This window comes from Actinia tenebrosa, unplaced genomic scaffold, assembly GCF_029948245.1.
Source record: "Actinia tenebrosa isolate PJP-AT-01 unplaced genomic scaffold, QUT_ActTen_1.0 PGA_scaffold10__47_contigs__length_13832649, whole genome shotgun sequence".
Taxonomy (NCBI): Eukaryota; Metazoa; Cnidaria; class Anthozoa; order Actiniaria; family Actiniidae; genus Actinia; species Actinia tenebrosa.
The window spans coordinates 6,970,135-6,990,779 of NW_028292570.1; the positions used below are offsets into that span (position 1 = coordinate 6,970,135).

At 38.8% G+C, this 20,645-nt stretch overlaps 1 protein-coding gene across 2 annotated transcripts; it reads left to right on the plus strand.

The window, feature by feature from the left end:
• Window positions 1-13,519: 13,519 nt before the first annotated feature.
• On the plus strand, window positions 13,520-16,576 carry LOC148912900 (uncharacterized). Of its 2 annotated transcripts, XM_089026268.1 has the most exons (5): window positions 13,520-14,085; window positions 15,011-15,351; window positions 15,444-15,541; window positions 15,923-16,032; window positions 16,124-16,576. In XM_089026268.1, exons 2-5 carry the CDS (start codon window positions 15,326-15,328, stop codon window positions 16,478-16,480), a joined length of 591 nt encoding a protein of 196 aa, XP_088882394.1. In that variant the 5' UTR covers window positions 13,520-14,085; window positions 15,011-15,325; the 3' UTR covers window positions 16,481-16,576. The 2 variants fall into 2 exon arrangements, with proteins under 2 accessions (XP_088882394.1, XP_088882393.1); XM_089026267.1 differs by having other exon boundaries at window positions 15,011-15,541.
• Window positions 16,577-20,645: the final 4,069 nt, after the last annotated feature.

Below are 20,645 nucleotides of genomic sequence, written 5' to 3' on the forward strand. Positions count from 1 at the left end.
TTGTAGTTTGTGCAGTTGGAGAAAACAAACAAATAGGTCTTGTTGGACAAAGGATTACTCCTGATATAGACCACTGGAATGCAGTTTTACCTAAACTTGAGAAATTCTGGAGAATGTTTCTTACCCGAGGTACTTGGTAGATGGTATACCAGGCGGGGAAATATTAATATCAACAAAGCGCAAGTAGATGCTGTGTGTTACTGCAGACAGGAAAGTGAGGAGGATGTTGTTAAATGCTGCAACCCTGATTGTGCGATAGGAGAGTTCCATATGTCATGCCTGGGTATCACTGCTATTCCAAAAACATGGTACTGTTTTGGGCTTCTTTTCCACTGTCTCCTTTATTCTATCCACTTATTTATTATTATTGTTTTAATTTCATCGTTATTTTTTTTACTTCAGTTTCAAATAATACATTATTTTATTTTTGTTTTAAGGATGCACGGAACACAATTTTCGTCAAATATATATATTTTTTGAAACCATGCTATATCAAATATAAAAGTAAAATCTTTAAATTTTTCTTAATTTTTTTATTATTAAGGGAGATATTCGTAAAAAGGCATTTTTAGAAGTTACCAGTAGGTGTTGCGCTGTTGACAGGAACTTTCATTTAACTATTCACCGGAAGTCGATTGATCCAAGTAAGTTTGACATAGCAGTGAAAACATATCGAGCTATACACGAGGACGTGACTAAGTGAACGATCGAACAAATCATATCATATTTACAGAGTTTAGCTATTTATCAAGATTAATTACTTCTACTAGATTTCTTCAGTTTTGTTTTTAATTCTTTCGTGGCATATCAGGGTTGGTAGATGCCTCGTAAGCAAAAATGGAAATCCTTTCTGAGGAGGTTCTAACAAAAGGAAAAGAAGACGTAGCATTCTGTCATGAGAATGCAAAATCACTCTCTTTGAGCGACAAAAGCTCTTACTATTATCAAGAAGAGCTTCTTAAGCGAAGTGATAGTGCCAGTGCTAGTGCCAAGAAGCTTCTAGCTCGAAGCGAAGACGAAGAATTGAACCAGGCATCAAAGGAAGAAGAGGGAGAAGAAGAAGGACGAAACATCTTGTTGTTCTCTGGTTTGCTCAGCATTTCGCCCTCGGCCTCGGCCTCTTCCTCGGCCCCCTCAGTTGAACTAGATGTTCGACCTCTGGTTTTTACCATCATGAACTCGAAACGAACTTCAAGATTTAGGTAAACACCGCGACGCGAAGGTCAATAAGCTTGAGACCGGAAGTACAGTATACCCGCTGTCCTGGCCATGGTCCGGTATCATATCACTTACTTTACGCTCATTGGCGTACTGTGCAGAAACTTGTCAACATTGAGTAAATAAACTTATAATCCCATTAAACTAAACTTGTGTTTTTCTCAAAAGTAGTTTTTGGTAAAATACACATTTTCAGAAGGTTTATTCTCCCTCGGTTTTTGATCAATTACCGTGAAACTTGGCATGTGGATTCCTTCTATGCTCGAGTTTTAAAATGTGTCTGATTTTTTTCATTTTCATTTTCTTTTGTCAGATATTTGCCATTTTCTCAAGAATGCCCTTAAAAACATGTAGTTATAACTTTGGAATTGAATAAAAGATTAAAGAAGCGCTAAAAGAAAAAACGATGACACACTTTCGTAGAACAACATACGTGTAAAGATGCAAAAAAAATTTGATCCGTTTACGCTAACCAGAGGGAGAACAAACATCTCGCGTCGAACCATAGCGTTTGCAATCAGTGCCCAAAATGAATTATTTTTGTCCAAAAGTAAAATCGAATATGGAATATTTGAACTTTAAGCTGTTAGAAAATGTATACTTTATGGAGAAATTTATATAAACTAAACGCGCTATGAGCGTTCAAAAAACCCGACCCGATTGTGTTCCGTGTATCCTTAAGCACATTTAGTTTTATTTTTTAAAACATAATAATTTTGTTTGATTTCGTTTTGTATGGGTTTTAACCTTTTCGGATCAGTTTAGTTTTCCATAAGTAAAGAAAAACGTTTTAAAAACTAAAGAAAAGTAAAATGAAATACAAACAAACTAAACTGAACTAGTACCATGGCCTATGAGGGCCATAGCCCACAATTCCATACGAGCATTTGAGGCGCCATCTTGAAAATTAACCAGAACCTTTGAAAACAATATGGCGGAACGCATAAGAAATCCCGAGTGGGAATACGATGAACAGCTTAGGGAAGATCTTGAGAAGTTTGTACAACAAAACCTGAGACGAAAAGAGATTTTAGATTGTATGATTTCGTAATATCCAATGTATGCATAGTGCATACGACGTCTTAGGGCCTGTTTACATGGGAAAAGGGTGCCCCTAGTGGATAGGGTCACCCTACCTGGTAGGGCTGAAGATACCGAGCGTCTACATGATAATTTGCAACCCTAGGCCTAGGGTTAACCCCGGTTAGCGGCCGCTTAGCAAGTAAAACAAACAAAATGGCGGGAGAACGACTTTTGGCGGTAACTTCGATTTTTACTTTACTCGCTTCTTTGCTTTTGTGGTCCCAACTGTGTGGTCAGTTATTAATATTCTTAATGACGGAGAGACAGCGATTACGAATGGTTGGCCAGCAAATTGCGACACAATGACATTGCCATGAATCAACTCCGTAACTTCAGAAAACAAGTATGCCGCAAAGGAAGGATTTGGCGTAGACCAGGCCGCACTGAGCAGTGGTGGCTCAATTTATGTAACGGAATTAGTTAGGAGCAAGGTTTTTCAGTTGGTGTCGTCGAAAATATTCCCCAGGTTTGTACGAACTGTCCGCCATTTTGCTTCACGACGCCTGCGAGCGGTGTCAGGTGTAGGAGCAATCACAGCTCTACCCCCCAGCGCTAGCCCTATGTTTTGCGTGTACATGAGCTAATGTCAGTAAAACTCGCCTCTACTAGGTAGGGTCACCCTACCTTCCAGACAGGGTCACCCTACCTTCCAGATAGGGTAGCCCTACCACTAGGGGCACCCTACCTCACATGTAAACAGACGGCATATTTACATGACCTCCTTCTTGACAACGGTTGCTATCCGCCATGTTGGTGCTCATGTAAGTGTAAACAAATCCTTAGCGCAGAGCGCCAGAGGTAGAAAATCGAGATGGTTCTTTGCGTTGTTCCTGGCTGTGGAAGTAGAAGTGAACGAGATAAAGGCATTGGATATTATCGCATACCTTCAGTGATAACTAACAAAGGAGAGTTTGAGGAAGAACTAACTACAGAGCGCAGAAACGAGTGGATAAAAGCAAACGGTAGAGGCGACACGGACACAAAGCAAGTTCTCGCTTCCGAACGTGTTTGTGGCAAACATTTCGTAAATGGACAGCCAGCTCCTTTCTGGAACAAGTACCACGATGACTGGGTACCTACATCAATTCTCGGGAAAAAGAAATACGGAACTAAAATCAACTTCGAAGCTCAAGCTAAGAGAAACGAGAGGTCAAGGAACCGGGAAAAGCTTGCACGCGAACGCCAAGAACGTGAATCAGCTGAGAAACGACAGAAGCTTTACGAAAGCAGCCTTCCAGTTGTCGAGATCGACTTTAGCCAGTCAAGCTCCTCTAGAACGTTTGAGGGAAGTCAAGTCAAAGGCGAAGAGGCTTGGCTTCCAATACTTTTCTAGAGAAAGCAAACTCATCGTCCTTGAGGATGTTCATCTTTGACCTGGAATCTGACAGAAACCTTTGGATGCTTCTCTGCAGCCCAGTCAAACTACTTGGCTCGTATTCCTCGCCATTAACTTTCCTGATGTTTTTGAAGAACTTTCCAAGGAGGTGGTCAAGCTCTTTTGGTACCAAGTCCAAAATCTGAACATTTGTCTTGGTTATCTCCCCAAGAAAACGGTAAAAACACTTCATATCACTTGCCGTTTTTTTCACAGTGTTCTCATTTTTCTGTTCTTGCGCAAACTTTAGCAAATCTTCTTGACTGTTATTGATACTGTCGTCTCCGGTATTAGTTATTTCAGCCATGTTCTTTTGCTCACTTTTTGCCTCTTCTTCCTCTGGATAGTAAAATTCGCTTTCGCTGTGGCTCTCTTCGTCGCTCGCTGTACACTGAGAAGTATCTCTAAGCTATACAATAATTTTTTTTCAGTTATTGAAAAGATAAATGTATTTTATGTTTTCGGTTGATTTAATGTTTGGTTTCGTAGCTTTTGATCGCAACTGAAAAGAGCCGTGAATGAAGCCGAGAACAATTTCCGTAATGACCGGTCATTACAAGAAAATCTTGCCCGCTAAGCAGCCAATCAGAGCGCGCGAAACATTGATGCCATATAATAAATTGCTAATTATGGTCCTCTGTTTTTTAACAGTTTTACCACAGACATTGAGAGTAGACCGAGGGACAGAAACAGCTGTTATGCCCACAATTCGCATTTCGTTATTTGTTTAATAAAATCATACTTTTTGCCATTCAAAAATCTGGGTCTATACAATAGTCAGGCGGATATGTGAAAAATAGACGCTCGATGAGCGCATGTGGCTACTGCAGAATTGCGAAACTGGGGTTTAGTTCATTTATTTTTACTGGAATGCTTTAACAAACATGTTTTTACGGGTTTGCTGAGGAAGCAAGTGTAATCTATATATTTTCGTCCGCGCCCTGGAGAGCCTCGTTAACAGGCTATCCGAGGCATGTACTGCAATTCCGCTTCATTGATCTTCTTTTGTCTTTTAATTTAGTTTCTCACTTCATTACTTATGTCGTGTTTTTCTATGACAACGTTTTTGCAAGTAGTTATATATATTTATTGATTTCCCTCCACTTTTCTGGAACGCATGTGCGTAATGGCATACAACTAGGTACATTACTGTGGTTGTTGTTTTCATATTATGGCTCGCCCTGACACTAGTTTCCTGTCTTTGTGTTTGGTAGTTTTAGGCCGGGCTGGGAGCTGAATGTTTGGGAGGGAGACGTCAAAAGAGCTGTTTTGAGTGTTCTCAAGTTTCGTTGAAAATGTCCCAATAATATTTTCTGTTTGTTGTGGTCGTGTTGTGTTTTTTTTTTGGTTGTTTGTTGTTGTTGTTTTTTTTTTTGTTGAGCGGGCAGAGTGTAATAGTGCCAGCCGTATATTGAGAAACCTGTAGAATGTAGAACGAAGCAGACCATTTAACGTATATGTAATAGATTGAGCATGAACGTATGCGTGGCCAGCGGTTTCACAACCGCATGGCATATTAATGAGTTGTCTTGATCAGCGTTGAGATACGCCATGTTGTTTTATTATCAGTGAAATAAAGAAGTTAGATTGAGTTCTTCACAGTGGCGACGAGGATTTGGACCAGGAAAAGTTTTTGTTTAGGGAGTGAAAGAGCCAAGGAAGAATTTAGAAGATGCCAACACAGTGCGAAATTACAGATTTCCGAAATCGGAAATATTGTCGGAAATTTGATAGTTTGGAATTTCCGTCAAATTTACGGGTACGGAAATCCACTTTTCTGAAAGCCAGTCCTCCTTCACATTTCCGTTAAGCGTTTAAGGGAAACAACGCCGTATACACATTGCTACATGTTTCCGTTCCATTTAAGGCACACGGAAATTGAATATAATTGTGAACACTTAGAAAAAATGTAACAGTTAAATGTAAATATAAAATATGCATGGATCGATATCGTGCAAGAAAATGCAGAAGGTCTACGAAGGATCTATGTAAGATCTAATCAGCTAAAGTGAAAATCATAAAATATTTTGAATAACTGAATCATACTAGGCAGAAACTAAAACGGCTTGCCAAAAAGCCATGCAGAAATAGCCAGTATTTGGTGAACAGCAGCGCTGTTTCGTCCTATTTGAGTTTGTCTTTTTAACTTCGTTTATGCGAACTACAACTTAAAACACATTATTTTGTGTCATTGCCATTTAATTAAGTTTTTCTTTATATTAGATTTCGAGGAAAGGGTTATATTTTTGCAAGAGAAATTACAAATTTTGACAGATATAATTTGCAGCTATTTCAAAAATATGTTCAGTGGTGTAGGATTTGAAGTTCGGTGCAATATTTATCAAATGCTAGGTCTTCACCTTTATTCGAAAAAGAAGAACAAATGAAGTGATAGTATATACCATAAAAAAGCATCAGAGGTTCTATTTCTTTAATTTTGATTTGATTTACTGAACATTGAAAAATAATTTCCAACTAAATTAGTTCCCGAAAAAGCGAAGCAAGCGGCTTATAACAATCCGCTCTTGCACCTTTGGATTAACGTAAATCAAGTATGTTTAAAATTAAACAAAGTGTTCTGAGGCATGGATCAGTTTGTGAAAGAAAGAAAGAAAGAAAGAAAGAAAGAAAGAAAGAAAGAAAGAAAGAAAGAAAGAAAGAAAGAAAGAAAGAAAGAAAGAAAGAAAGAAAGAAAGAAAGACTGAATAATAAATTAATGAATAAAACATTTATTTTGTATTTTTTTGAATAATTTTTATTACTGAAACATGTGTCTAATCAGGGGTGAGACAACGATTACATGTTGGTTTTCGCTTCTGTGTTCTCCGTAGACAAACCTTGAGCTTATTCTCTGAACTGGAATGAATGTTGCTGGCCCTGGTTCCTCAAAATGTTTTGCTTCCCAAACACTTAATGGATTGCGATATGATGTGATATGATTATTCTTTTGGTACCATTGAACGGCTGCAAGAATATGAGTTAATTGATCTCCATTGATCACAATAGTATGGCACAAATAAAACAAAACAAAGCCGGGTCTGCCAGTAGATGTTGCCTCAATTATTCCACCATTACCTGCCCATGAGGCCATGATCTTTCCTGAAGAATCAAGACGTGTGTTAAATCTTGAACCTAGTCTTTCGTCGAATACTGTAACTGACTTATACTTTCTAAAGGCTCGGTTCACTCGCTGACGGTCAAAATTCACTGTTGGATAAAGTTTCCTATACATTTCTTTTAGGTTGAATAAGTCGTCGTTGTCAAACGAAGAGATCACGAAGCTATTTGGCAATGCTACGTCACTAAAATCTGTCCACACATCTGTAAGGCTTTCTATTGATCCTCGTATTGCGATTTTAAATTTAGAAAGTCTATCTTGATTAATTTCCTCCTGAATATTATCCACTATAGCATCCCTCAGAACAGCTTTGCAAAATGGAAAGAAAACTTCGCTGTACTCTTTCGGCAATGTATACTGCAAGTCTGCAGCGCTGCTCATGCAAATAAACTTCCTCATTAATTGTGATTCAATGAACCTGTTATTGGTGTGAAAGTTGCCTAACAATCCGTTATAACGCTCAAAGCTGAAACACCAAAAACCAAACACTTCCATAGTTTTCAACACATTTCTTTAAATGCATATGTAGATGAATATTCGGAGTAACGGCTTCTCTTCCATAAAGATTTTCAAATTTTATTGCAAAGTCTAGTAGTTTTCTATCAGCTAAAAAGAGATCAGTTTTCGAAATAGAGGTCTTGCACAGTAGCCGACAGGCGATTACAAAAGTTTGTAAACAGTTCAAATGTTCTTCTGGGAGAATTCCTTCGAGACAATACAAAGAATAATAAAGAATCCAGTTTTGCCACTGCGAAGCTGTAAAACCACCATAGTTTGTTGTAATTTTATGTGGTAATCTACCAAGATCAGAAGTGGAATTAATGTTTTGTATACGTCGCTCGATTTCAATAATGTTCTCTCTTGAAAAAAGCTCGTTATTGCTCCAGAGTTTAAAAAGGTGCTTAGCAGTACCCAGAAATAAATTGTGCATCGGATCAATCACACACATTGTGATACTACCGTAATACGGAAGTCGTAACAATTCGGTGTATCTTGTTCCAAGTTCTTTTTCCATTCGTTTCTGTGCAGTCTTATTTTTACATCTAGTGGTTTTAAGAGCATCTCGTCTATGCTGCTCATCTGTTCTTTTTGGCCAGTTGTCCCGATCTGTAAACCCGCTGTAATCCTTCTTTTCTCCAAAACCCCCAGGAAAGGTTTTTAGGCAATGACTACATCCTTTGTGTGCAGCGTGTGATAGAAATCCGCATAATTTTCTAGCAGCAGGAATATCAGATGCACAACAGAGAAGAGCAGCTCTTATCTTTATTCCACCTTCTGGTGCACCATGGGCATTGACTTTTACACCTTTCCATAAAGCTAATAACTCGTCCACCATAGGTTTCAAAAAATGCATAAGCGTTGCTGGTTCCTTATTTAATGCAGGTATTATTCCTACCAATATTATGTTCTCTTTCTTAAAACGTTCAGCTCTTGGTAAGTTAATCAAAGCCAAATACAGAACTCCTATAGAATAATCACTGCGTCTCTTAAATGGCTGAAACCAGTCACAGTTCAGCATTAAACCATAAGAGTGTTTAAGGTTTAAAAAGTCTCGTCCTTTATACTTTAGGAATGTTTTCCAAACGTCTCCATCCATAACGTCTGCATATGTATCTTCATTAACATTTCGTTCACGCCATTCCTCACATTTTTCCTTCAATCCTGGTCTTTTCAATATCGTCTCTAACGAATCTATAACACTCCTAAAGCAATAAGTATATATTGGGTAAAATTTGACTGAACCATTATTCAGGAAAACTTTTTTAACTAGCTGGCCTCCGCAGGGTTTTCGTCTTGAAGAGTGTGGAAAAAGTACATTGTCGCAAAGTTTTGCTTGGTATTTACCATTTACCTTCTTGACACAGTCCTGCTCTTTAAATAACTTTGTGCACTTTCCACAAACCACAAATTTTTGAAAGTTGTCCCTGTCTATACCTAGATATCGTCTCAGAGAATACATTGTTACAGGTATAAGTCCAGCCAAGGAAATCAATAGGTCAGATCCTGCATTTGCTGGTAATCCTTCGCCTACTTTGGAAAGTAGTGCACTTAGGTACTTCAAAAGACCTTCGATACCTCTGTCACTGATAAGATTGTAGTATTGCCAAAGAAAAATAAAATATAGGAGCCACGTTAGAAATGTGCGTGATTTTTGCCTATTGTTGATACTAAACTGCTCCTCCGTGACGTGATTTACAGTGCCATCGGAATTTTCTTCATCAATGATATCGCGCAAATCTTCTTCACTTAATTCATCCCAATGTTCAGGCGTTTCATCAGCATTCGAGTCTGAATCAAGTTTGTCCTCATCACTCTCGTCCTAAAAGTAGGTAAAACAAACGTTTTTTCTATTATTATCAGCCCGTTTAGTTTAGTTTCATGAATGTTGAATAAGCCAAAATTATCGAATGTTAATCTCAGAACTGGATGTAGAAAGTCATCACTGAGGTAAAAATGAACTGACGTTTTCAATGAAGCCTTCGAAAATTGTCTAATGACTGAAAGCTTGTATATGACACAAATCAAGATTTTCGTCCGATTTTCGGAACAAGAGTTTTTACTAATTTGTGTACATTCACTTAAAAATAACCGTTTCGCAAGTAACAGAGCGAAACTTCCATTTTGCAAATTGTTTCCGTTTTGATTATGTTATTTTTAATTCACTTTCTAAATAATTTGCTAAATAGCAACATGGGCGAAGGTGTTTCATTGTATAACAAACCTCTTCTTCGCTTGAAGAGTCGTCCGATGCCGCGACTGATCCTGATGTCATATATTGATCTAATGATTAAAATAATCTGGTTTAGTATTCAAAAATAATTGATACATGAATAATCAATGATTCGATTCTTTTCCAAATCCATATAACAAAAGTTTATCTATCAGTACCTGAATCTGTACGGATGTTGTGTGGTCTTAAAATTGGCCGTTCTTAGGCATGTACGCACGTAATGCATGATTTATTTAAATCCGCTTAAAATGAAGATATTACTAATATAATATATAATATAATATATAATAGGATAGGATAGGATAGGATAGGACAGGACAGGACAGGACAGGACAGGACAGGACAGGACAGGACAGGACAGGACAGGACAGGACAGGACAGGACAGGACAGGACAGGACAGGACAGGACAGGACAGGACAGGACAGGACAGGACAGGACAGGACAGGACAGGACAGGACAGGACAGGACAGGACAGGACAGGACAGGACAGGACAGGACAGGACAGGACAGGACAGGACAGGACAGGACAGGACAGGACAGGACAGGACAGGACAGGACAGGACAGGACAGGACAGGACAGGACAGGACAGGACAGGACAGGACAGGACAGGATAGGATAGAATAGAATAGAATAGAATATACTAATATACCTGAAGTTAGTGTCCGGTCGTAATTAGAAGCATTATTTTCTGTTGGGAGTGTACAAGTCTCATCTGAAACAAAAAATAATTGAAAGAAGATTGAGAAAGAAGAATTTAAAGATTTTAGATATATTTACCTTTAAAATTTCCGCATTTTCCCCCCAGAATTTGTTAGTGGTAAAACTTATGAAAAGTCTCCTCAAATTGATTCTACGTACTCCACGGGTAGTCCAACACTGACACTCATGAACTGCTGTTATTGAATTACTTTTTAGTTTGGCATTTTTATACCAGCATTGAACATAACACGATTTCTCAAAGTACACAGAGTCCGTACCCCGCTTTTCAAAAGAAACATCATTCAATCGGAATTCCTGATTACAATCCAAAATCATTCTCCTCTCTTTTCTTCCCCAATACCGGCCTAATGATATACTACTGACAACGATACATTTGATAGATTAAGTATTAACTCGCTCGGCCAGCTCCGCGCAAATCGATCTCGCAATCTTTCAAAATCATTACCTTCACTTGAGCTACCAGGCAAATCTTCAATAACTCCACTAGTGACTGCTTGCTTTTGTAAATTCCACATATTCTTACTGGCATCGTAAAAACGCCTTTTGTGTTCATAATACTGACTCTTACCGAGCCGTTGTCCACAATGAGGACATTCAAAGCCTTCGCTGTTTTTAGATGCCCCAGAAGATCCCTCATTATCTACTGCTGACTCTTCAACGTCCGTCGTCCAAATGTTTTTCGCATAGTCGTAGAATCTTCGCTTATGTTCAAAAAACTGTCTTTTGCTGAGAATTTTTTGACAATGTCCACATTTGCGTCTCTTGGAATCAATTGAATTTTGCACGTGGCCACCTCTAGAGGAAGGGCGTTTTGAAGCTCTACTGGACATCGGTTAAACTAGTGCTCGGTTTATGTGTATACGTAATGGAACTTAAAGCTAGAAGTCAAAAACTCTTAGCGAATCTCAATCAAAAGCTAGTACAGAGCTCGATTTAAAATTTCTCACAACACGCCAAAAATACAATAAAGACTTTTAAATACATGTTCTATTGACCCATAGGTGATGACAGAAATGTCACTGTACACCTTTTGCTGTTCCTTAACCGCAAAGGAATATTCATTGAAGCGAAGAAGCATTGTCATTAGAGCGAACAGGCATACAGGCTGCGTTTTCACTAGAAATGTTAACTTGCGTAAAATTCCTGGAGGTGTTTTAATCCGACTCCCACCTTTCAAGAATAACACTGTGATTGGCCCATTTATTTGGTAGGACAACTTAAACCATCTTGCTAGGTAGTTTAATTTTGCCTTATTTCCGGTGTCGTAATTAAGCTAGTTTAAATTGTCCTAGTGAAAACACAGCCACAATAAGGCGAACGGAGTCTTAATAGTGCGATTGAACGTTCATTAAGAAATTTAGCATTGAATTTGACAATCATGAATATGTTAGCGTGGGTTCATCAACGTTTTTGAACTTTCATTAGCGTTTTGGTGCAAACAATAAACCACAACACATATTCAATACAGTGTTTTGGACATTTATTTACGCAATACAAATAAGTATATTGTGCTTTTACGATTGTAGATTTTCAAAGACAAAAAAGTGAATTTGCTCTCTATTTAAACATCTTGGACGATATGTTTACATGTGGTTGTACCATTGTATGCATTTCTGTGGATCTTCATAGGCACTCAAAAGACGCTAGTCTGACTCATTTGGAATTTGGTTTATTTGTTGAACCATTGCAATATCCAAAAAAGAGGGATAAAAAAACTCAAAACTGACTGATATTTATACCTAAGGGCGCTTTGTTTGTACGAAATAATATTCACGGCTTGTAAAAAAAAATAAAATGAAAGGACAGTTAAAATCCTAAAATTCCTAGTGGAAAATATACTTATATTGTATTGCGTAAATAAATGTCCAAAACACTGTATTAAATGTGTGTTGTGTTTTATTGTCTGCACCAAAACGCTAATGAACGTTTGAAAACGTTAATGAACTTACGCAAACATATTCATGATTGTCAAATTCAATGCTAAATTTCTTAATGAAAGTTCCATCCCACCTCCGTTCGCCTTATTGTATGCCTGTTCGCTCTAATGACAATGCTTCTTCGCTCCAATGAATATTCCTTTGCGGTTAAGGAACAGCAAAAGGTGTAGTATTTTGATATTTGCCAGATAAACACACCCGCGTTTAATTTAAAAAAATATATATTACTTTTATTTCATATAGCAATGACTGTTTACAATAAAGAAAATAATTTTTTTTTTGTAGAAAATCTAATATAGTTCATGCAGTAGTTCAAAGTTCTGTGTAAAGAACTGTCTGAATGTTCTGTTTACTTCTCTTGCAATGAATCGAATTTGTTAATAAAACCCTGGATTGATAACCTCTTTACAGCATCATCGGTATAACATTCGTTAGCAATTTTTTCATACACTTTACATGATCTAACCTTACGGCATATACGACTAGCTAACCGTCCAAAACTGTAAGCATCAGTTATAGCAGTTGCTATTGCTGTGCCATCTAACAATTCCGGGGCAATATGAGGATATCTTTGTTTATCTTCCGGATCCCTATCTGTGTTACGGGAACGTGGTTGCATTGAATGTGTGTGAATACTTTTTCCAAAATCTACAACAACTGGGCACCACACATTATTTCTTCGAAACATTAATACGTTACTGCCATGGATATCGCAATGGATAAACCCTTTCGAGTGCATATGAGCTATTGACATTGCTAACGAGTAAATAATTGTAGGCCAACAACTGTCATCTGTTATTAATCTTGTTAGCAAAGCCCCATTCAAAGTTAACACTTTGCCATTCTCTCCACAAAACTCCATGACCAGCAGTATATTTCCATTCTTTTCACAAATTCCATAGAAGTACGGGAAGCCTGGATGATCATCTAAGTTGGAAAGTAACTGCGCTTCTTTCTCAATCAAATAGCAGTACTTTTGTTGCTTTATTGTCTTGACTGCTACTAAATTAGTTCTGTACCTCATCAGTCGAACGATACCAAATCTTCCTTCTCCTAAAATAATATTCTCGTCACATTCTTGTAACAATGTGGGGTTCAATGAGTCTGTCGTACGTGGGCTGATCAGCGAAGATGTTGGCTTTGTGGGGTTTGGCTGAGTAGGATGAGGTTCATTCAAACGGAAGTTTCTCTTCAGCTTTGCCGATGATTGTCCAATTTCTGGTCTAGCTGCCAACAAAACCTTTCCTGCGTAAGTAGAACCCAATAAACGGCTATTGTTCGGATTGAGAACAAAACCTTTGTCGGGTTTGATTTTTTTATCTGTTTGATGTGTAGTACTATTTGCTGTGGATACCACGCTGTCTTCACTCTCTTGTACTGTATCCAGTGCGCTTTGATGTGTACTGATGTTTTCTGAAGATTTCTTTTGTACGACAGCTGTCTTCTCCTGTACACGTCGCAACGCCTGCTTTTTCCTTAAATTTTTTCGGCGCAGTGACCGTTTCTCCTTTGAACGCGTGTATTTCTTGACTGGTTTCATGATAACACTAGTAAATCATCTGAGAACGCATAGGGTAATTGGGCATTATTTCAATCCGGAATTGTGTACCACCCTCTAACAACCGATGACGTCAAACGTCGAGAAAAGGCGGGAAATGCAGTTGTTTCAGACCAACGTACCGGTAATATCTTATTCGTGCTTCTAAATATATTTCTCTGTACTAAAACTATCTTTCGTCAAAATGATTGGTCTTGAGGATGAAACAACTGTTGAAGAACTACGGAGAGAGATGGAATTGCTAAAAGGAGAGATGAAAGCCCTCAAAGAATCGAGAATAGAAGATCAACGATCGCGAAGGCAAACAACAAGCAAGAAGCAAAACATCGACCATGACTGCTCTGTAAGTAAATTAAATTGTTGCAATACTTAGTGGAAGGACTAATTTATTGGTTATCTTGTATGCAGTCTATATTTCTGCGATTGATACATATGCTAAGGAGGAAAGTGAGTTTATTTTAGATTACAATTAAAATGTGCTTACTTGGGTAAATTTCGCGCGCTTTTTAAGATCTATAATTTATGCAGTGCATTAATCAGTAGCCGTTTCAATTGCGCATACATTATGAACATACTAAAGTCAATAGTAATCAATGTTTGACATCAATTCGGGCCTATAAAATCTCGAAAGGCTATAGAAATCATTACAATCAAACAGTACAGTAAAAACCATAGTTCTTATGACTGGCGTACAAATATAATCATGTCAACCTAGAGAATAGAGTATTTATACTTGGGTTTCCTGTGGTCAATTACCTACGGACGACTGTTACACGGTCTTTCATCACTTCAACAAGATTAATGTCATAATTTCTATATCACGTTAATTTTCTTTTGTCTTCGAGAAAATCAGTTTGATATCAAATTTTTGACATCAAAAAGACTGCAAAGTTTAAGATCACACTGATTGTTGTTACTAACTTAACGAAAATATGATTTTTTATGTCGAATATTTGGAATGAAATGAGGTTTTAGTCTCGTCGGATATGCGATGAAAGGAAATTAAAATATATTTCTTTGCCAAGACGCTTACCAAAAACATAATAATAATTTTTGCATCTTTGCAAAGTCACTATCATGGATGTGACATATATTTGACAGTACGAACGCTTTTCTTGAAAATAAAATATTGCATATCACGCTAGAGTGTATACCATCTCGTACATTTTTCAGCGTAAAACTAAGCGAGTTTTGTCCCAAAACAAAAAAAGGTGTTTATTCCTATATTATGTCATTCAATTATTTGTTTTTTTATTTTTATTTTTTAGAAAGCAGTACACAAAGTGTACCGTCAGCTCTTAAAGAATGCTGACTTTAGTGAATGGAGCTTTCAAGAAGGGTATAGTACCGTTTTCAACAAATCATATGAAATAAGTTAGTTCGTCTCATTCGACAGGCCATCCGTCTTTGAGCGGAAAGCTAGTCGGTGCAGTTTAGCCGTCTTTGAATGGCAGAACAGCATTGAGACATTTTAATTGAACAGCATGTGTATGTAGGCATCAATAGATTGCATAGTTCGTCTCATTCGACAGGCCATCCGTCATTGAGCGGAAAGCTAGTCGGTGCAGTTCAGCCGTCTTTGAATGGCAGAACAGCATCGACGATTCCGGTAAGTCATCTGTGCATTTTCATTCTTTACGTTGCCTGCATGTTTTGTGCTGAATTCTGTTCTCTTGTCTTTCCGTGTACTTTTCCCCCTAGATTTTTCTCTGATAGCAACAGGGACACCTCGCGAAAACTTAGAAGAGAAGTGAGAGGTCTGTACGGAGATGGTACTTGGAAGAAATCCGCTTTAAAAGGTTAATTTAATGTTAATATTTGTATCGAGTTGTACAATTCTGTTCAAGGTACTTGAAAATATGCAGTGCAAACAAGACGCTATGAATTAAAAAGCACATCTCCTTGCCCTCAGATAAGAAATCCCTATTTTTAACTCCGCGCGAACCTAAATTACTTTTATCATTATGATCTAAAAAATCACAACTTTTGAAAGTGTTTATATCTGGCGAAACATTGTCCATTTCAAACTCCAATAGAATCCTATTCAACTGCAATGCACTGAGGGTCAATGCCAATTTAATTTACAGTATAATGCATTGGATCCAGCGAATTTTTAACAATTATCGATATATATGTGTTTCAATTGTAAATCTTACAGTTGCTGTTCATAATATGTTCAGATTCTATTCACCGGTACTGGAAATCCCTGAGGGACGATCAAACAAGACGGAAAAACCAGAAGTTTATGGAGCATAGGAATAACCTACGACAACAACAACGAAAAAAACGGGTAAATGAGTGCCATCAGATGTTTTCCCTTCGTCTTGCCTGAAAACACCGCTGATATTTATTAATACATAGTTCTATACTTCCTTTGACAGAAACTTGAAAGACGAAGAAAAGCTCTTGCTTCCGTTGAGCTGTCTACCGGCGACAGTGAAAAAGCAAAAGAGATAATAGAGGGGCCATTCGCACTTGAGTGCATGTCAAGCGAGGAGAGCTGTGACGATGAGGAAGTGGAAGCTGGCCCAGGTCCCAAGCCTCGAAAGATTCGTAGGCTGTCCTGGGAAAGATCGCGATTGCATAACATCAAAAAAGCGATTGATGATCATATCAAAAAGAATCTAACAGCGGCGCAAAAACGGCTTAATTCCAGGACCATCATTGCAACTGAGAAATCGAATCGCACAAAGCCTAAGGAAATACCTTCTTGGGCAGCCAGAGAAGGCAATGAATGAAGGCAGATTTGTCTTCTCCTTTACGATTGTATAAGAGGGATATCACATAAGCAATGTTTTACATGCAAATGAGCTGCCCAGTGAAATAGCATGATAATGAAGTGAACCAGATGAGTTTTGTAAGCTGTGCTTCAAGGACTTAATCAAAATTGAATATAGCAGTGTAAAGCCGTTTTTTGTTCATTATCATTTTTGTTAGAAAAGTTCAACACGTCTCTCGGCCATAAAAGCCACAAGCTCAGTAGTGCAAACAGCATGTGCACACTTCATTAGCATGCTATTTCACAGGGCAGCTCATTTGCATGTAAACATTGCTTATGTGATATCGCTCTATTGTATTGTTTCTATTGTATTAGAGTACATGTACAAACCCTAAAAGCTTGCAAATTTTTTCACTATTTAGTACAAATGGTACAAATTAAAATATAGAAAACAAAATAATTACGAAGTGAAAAAACATTCGACAGCCGGACGCGATCTTCAAATTACTAGATGTCCACAGTCAAATAATTAAATGGTTTAGTCAAATAATTGGCATAAAATATAACTATACATTACTGTTTATGATCCACGCTTTTGATGTTTATACTTTAAATATGTCAGAGTATGTTGTCATAATTAAGAAGACATACACTATATAAGAGAAGCTAAACTCAGCCCATTCATCAGCATTGAATTGTCCGTTTTTCTCCTCGCATACTTTGCTTTTGTGATTCCTTTTTTTTTGTTCATTTTTTCTTTAATGCAATTTGTACTTATATCGCGTATTTGTTTATTATTTCTTTCGTTTTCAATTTTGATTTCTATAATTTGTAAGCTTGATTTGTAGTTATCGCTAAATCTAAAGTAGTTATTGCATTATTGATTGACTATTAATTTATACAATTGTAATATTTATATATAAAATGAAATGTAATAAAATATTTTTTTTAAATCCCGTCGTGGATAAATGTCTAAATACGGATTGCAGCAGTTGCGTGAGGATATGAATGAAGTGAATAGTAAAGTGAATAGTGAATTGAAGTATATAAACCACACAATCATGAAAAGTAGCGGCTTGATAAAAAAGCAATACGGCTCTTATTGATGCGTATATAAGCCTTTCTTATTATGAGTATAAGTCTCTTATTCATGAGTATAAGCTACCAAAACACGAGTATACGTTACTCGTATACTTGAGTTTCAGATGACTTAAACTCAACGGAAACAGAGTGCGGTTTTTAGTGCGTTTCCGTAGTTTACGGTAAAACGGAAACATGACATTACGACACGTTTACGTCAACTTATACAAATGAATAAGCAACGGAAACGTTAACTTATCCTTACGATTCCATCAGCTTTCCGTTGACTGAAATTGAGGATTTCGCACTGTGCAACATACGGTAAACTCGAGAATTTTGACGAAACGGACGGAGATTGGGAGACTTATGTCGAGCGAGTGGAGCAGTATTTCGTCGTGAATGAAGTACCAGACGATAAAAAAGTTCCAGCGTTACTGAGTTTAATGGGAGGTAAGACCTATTCCCTGTTAAAAAACTTAACAGCACCACAAAAACCAGCGGAGAAGAACTTAAACGAGATCGTAGAGATTTTAAAAAGCCACTTAAACCCGAAACCACTAGAAATTGCTGAGAGGTTCAGATTCTATAAACGGAACCAGGCTGGCGATGAAGATATTCGAGCATACATAGCAGAGCTAAAGAAGCTAACCATGCACTGCAATTTTGGAGGACATTTAGATGAAGCTTTGAGAGATAAATTAGTATGTGGAATAAAAAATAAGCAAATACAGAAACGTCTGCTAGCGACGAGGGAGCTGACATTTGCTAAAGCAATGGATATAGCATTAGCCATGGAAACAGCAACTAGGGACACTCTAGAGCTACAAGAGGGCACACAGAAGGAGAACAAGGTACATAAGATAGTACGACACCAAGATGAAGTGGATCGACAGTGCTATCGATGTGGGTCAAAAGACCACAATGCTAACCGTTGCCGTTTTAGAAACGCAACTTGCTATAATTGTGGGAAACAAGGGCACATCAGGCCAGTCTGTAAATCCAAACCATCGAGCAAGGAGGCCGAGGAGGCCAGCCAGAGAAACAGAAGGAACGACAAGAATGTGCGTGCATTACACGAGGAAGACCATGACGAATACAAGGATGTTGGCAGTTTAAAGTTACATGATCTCGGCACAAGTAAGGATGACGTTATCTGGGTAACACCGAAGATAGAAGACAAGGAGATCAAGATGGAGCTCGACACAGGTGCCGCAGTGTCTGTGATTCCGTGGAGTATGTTCAGAGAGCATTACCAAGAGCGATTATTGAAGAAGACTAAGGTTCAGTTCAAGACATACAGCGGGGAGAAGATCACCCCAAGGGGGGTGGCCCAAGTGAAAGTAACATACAACCAACAAGAGAAGCAGCTGCCGTTGTATGTAGTCGAGACAAGGGGGCCGGCCCTTTTTGGAAGGGATTGGTTGAAAGAGATCGCACTTGACTGGGAAAATATCAGAGTACTCAACAAAGCGAGGGGAGTTTCCAACACTCCTATTACAGTGACAGATCTTCGGAAGAAGTATGCAGATGTTTTTGAAGGTCAGTTAGGGAAGTTAACTTCCCGGAAAGTAAGGATCACCTTGAAGGAAGGGGCCGCCCCCAAGTTTTGCAAGGCGAGACAGGTACCGTACGCACTCAAGCCCAAGGTGGAGGAAGCAATCAAAGATCTCGAGAACAAAGGAGTCCTTACCAAAACCGAATGGAGCGAGTGGGCGACACCCGTGGTACCCGTGCTAAAATCGGATGGCTCCGTCCGACTGTGTGGAGATTTCAAAGTCACAGTAAACCCGCAGCTACAGGCAGAACAATATCCCCTACCAAGAATCGAAGATCTTTTTGCAAACTTAGCAGGTGGCCAGAAATTTAGTAAGATCGACCTAAAGCAAGCATATCATCAAATGGAGCTGGAGGAGGAGTCGAAGAAGCTTCTTACGATAAATACGCATATGGGTCTTTTCCAGTACAACAGACTGGTGTTTGGGATAACATCGGCCCCAGCGATCTGGCAACAGACGATGGATCAACTAGTAGGAGATATCCCAAACACCACATGCCTGATAGATGATATCCTGATTACAGGCCCAACTGAAGGGAAACATATGGAGAACCTGGAAAAGGTGCTGAAGCAGCTGAGCGTACATGGTCTACGAGCAAACCCACAGAAGTGCGCTTTCTTACAAGACAAGATTGAGTTCTGCGGCCACGAGATTGATGCTCAAGGTCTCCACAAGAAGAAAGACAAGGTAGAGGCCATTCTAAAAGCACCCCGCCCTAAAGATGTAAAGGAAGTCCGTTCATTTCTAGGGCTCGTGAATTACTACAATAAATTTCTGCCAAATTTAGCCACAGTGATACAGCCTTTGAACCAACTGCTCGAGCAAGGAACCAAATGGAAATGGTCGAAAGACTGTGAAATAGCATTCCTTAAAGCAAAAGAGATGATCACCTCGGATCAAGTGCTGACGCATTACGACCCCAAGTTGCCATTGAGATTGGCATGCGATGCGTCACCAGTGGGAATTGGAGCTGTCTTATCGCACGTGTTTAAAGACGGAACAGAAAGACCAATCGCTTTTGCGTCAAGAAGTCTACGGAAGGCCGAGCGAAATTATTCGCAAATAGACAAGGAAGCGCTAGCCCTCGTGTGGGGGGTAAAGAAATTCCATGCCTATTTGTTCGGAAGAACATTCCAACTGTATACAGATCATCAACCGCTGACCTCCATATTTCACCCAGGGAGAGGAATCCCAGCGATGACGGCGGCGCGACTTCAACGATATGCCTTGTTCTTATCAGGATTCAATTACACCATCGAGTACAAGAACACCAAAGCACACGGAAACGCAGATGGCCTGTCACGCTTGCCTGTACAAGAAGCGGAGGACGTCAGTGAAGATGATGCCATAGATCCGGTAACGGTTCTCCAGTTAACGCAGTTTGAACCCCTTCCGGTGACCACGGAGGATGTTAAGAAGGAGACTCGGAGGGACCCGTTGCTCTCGAGAGTCAGGGAGTACACCGAGACTGGTTGGCCAACGAAGTACCCACCAGAGTTGGCGGCGTTCCACGCACGACAGTCCGAATTAACTATCCAGGATGGATGT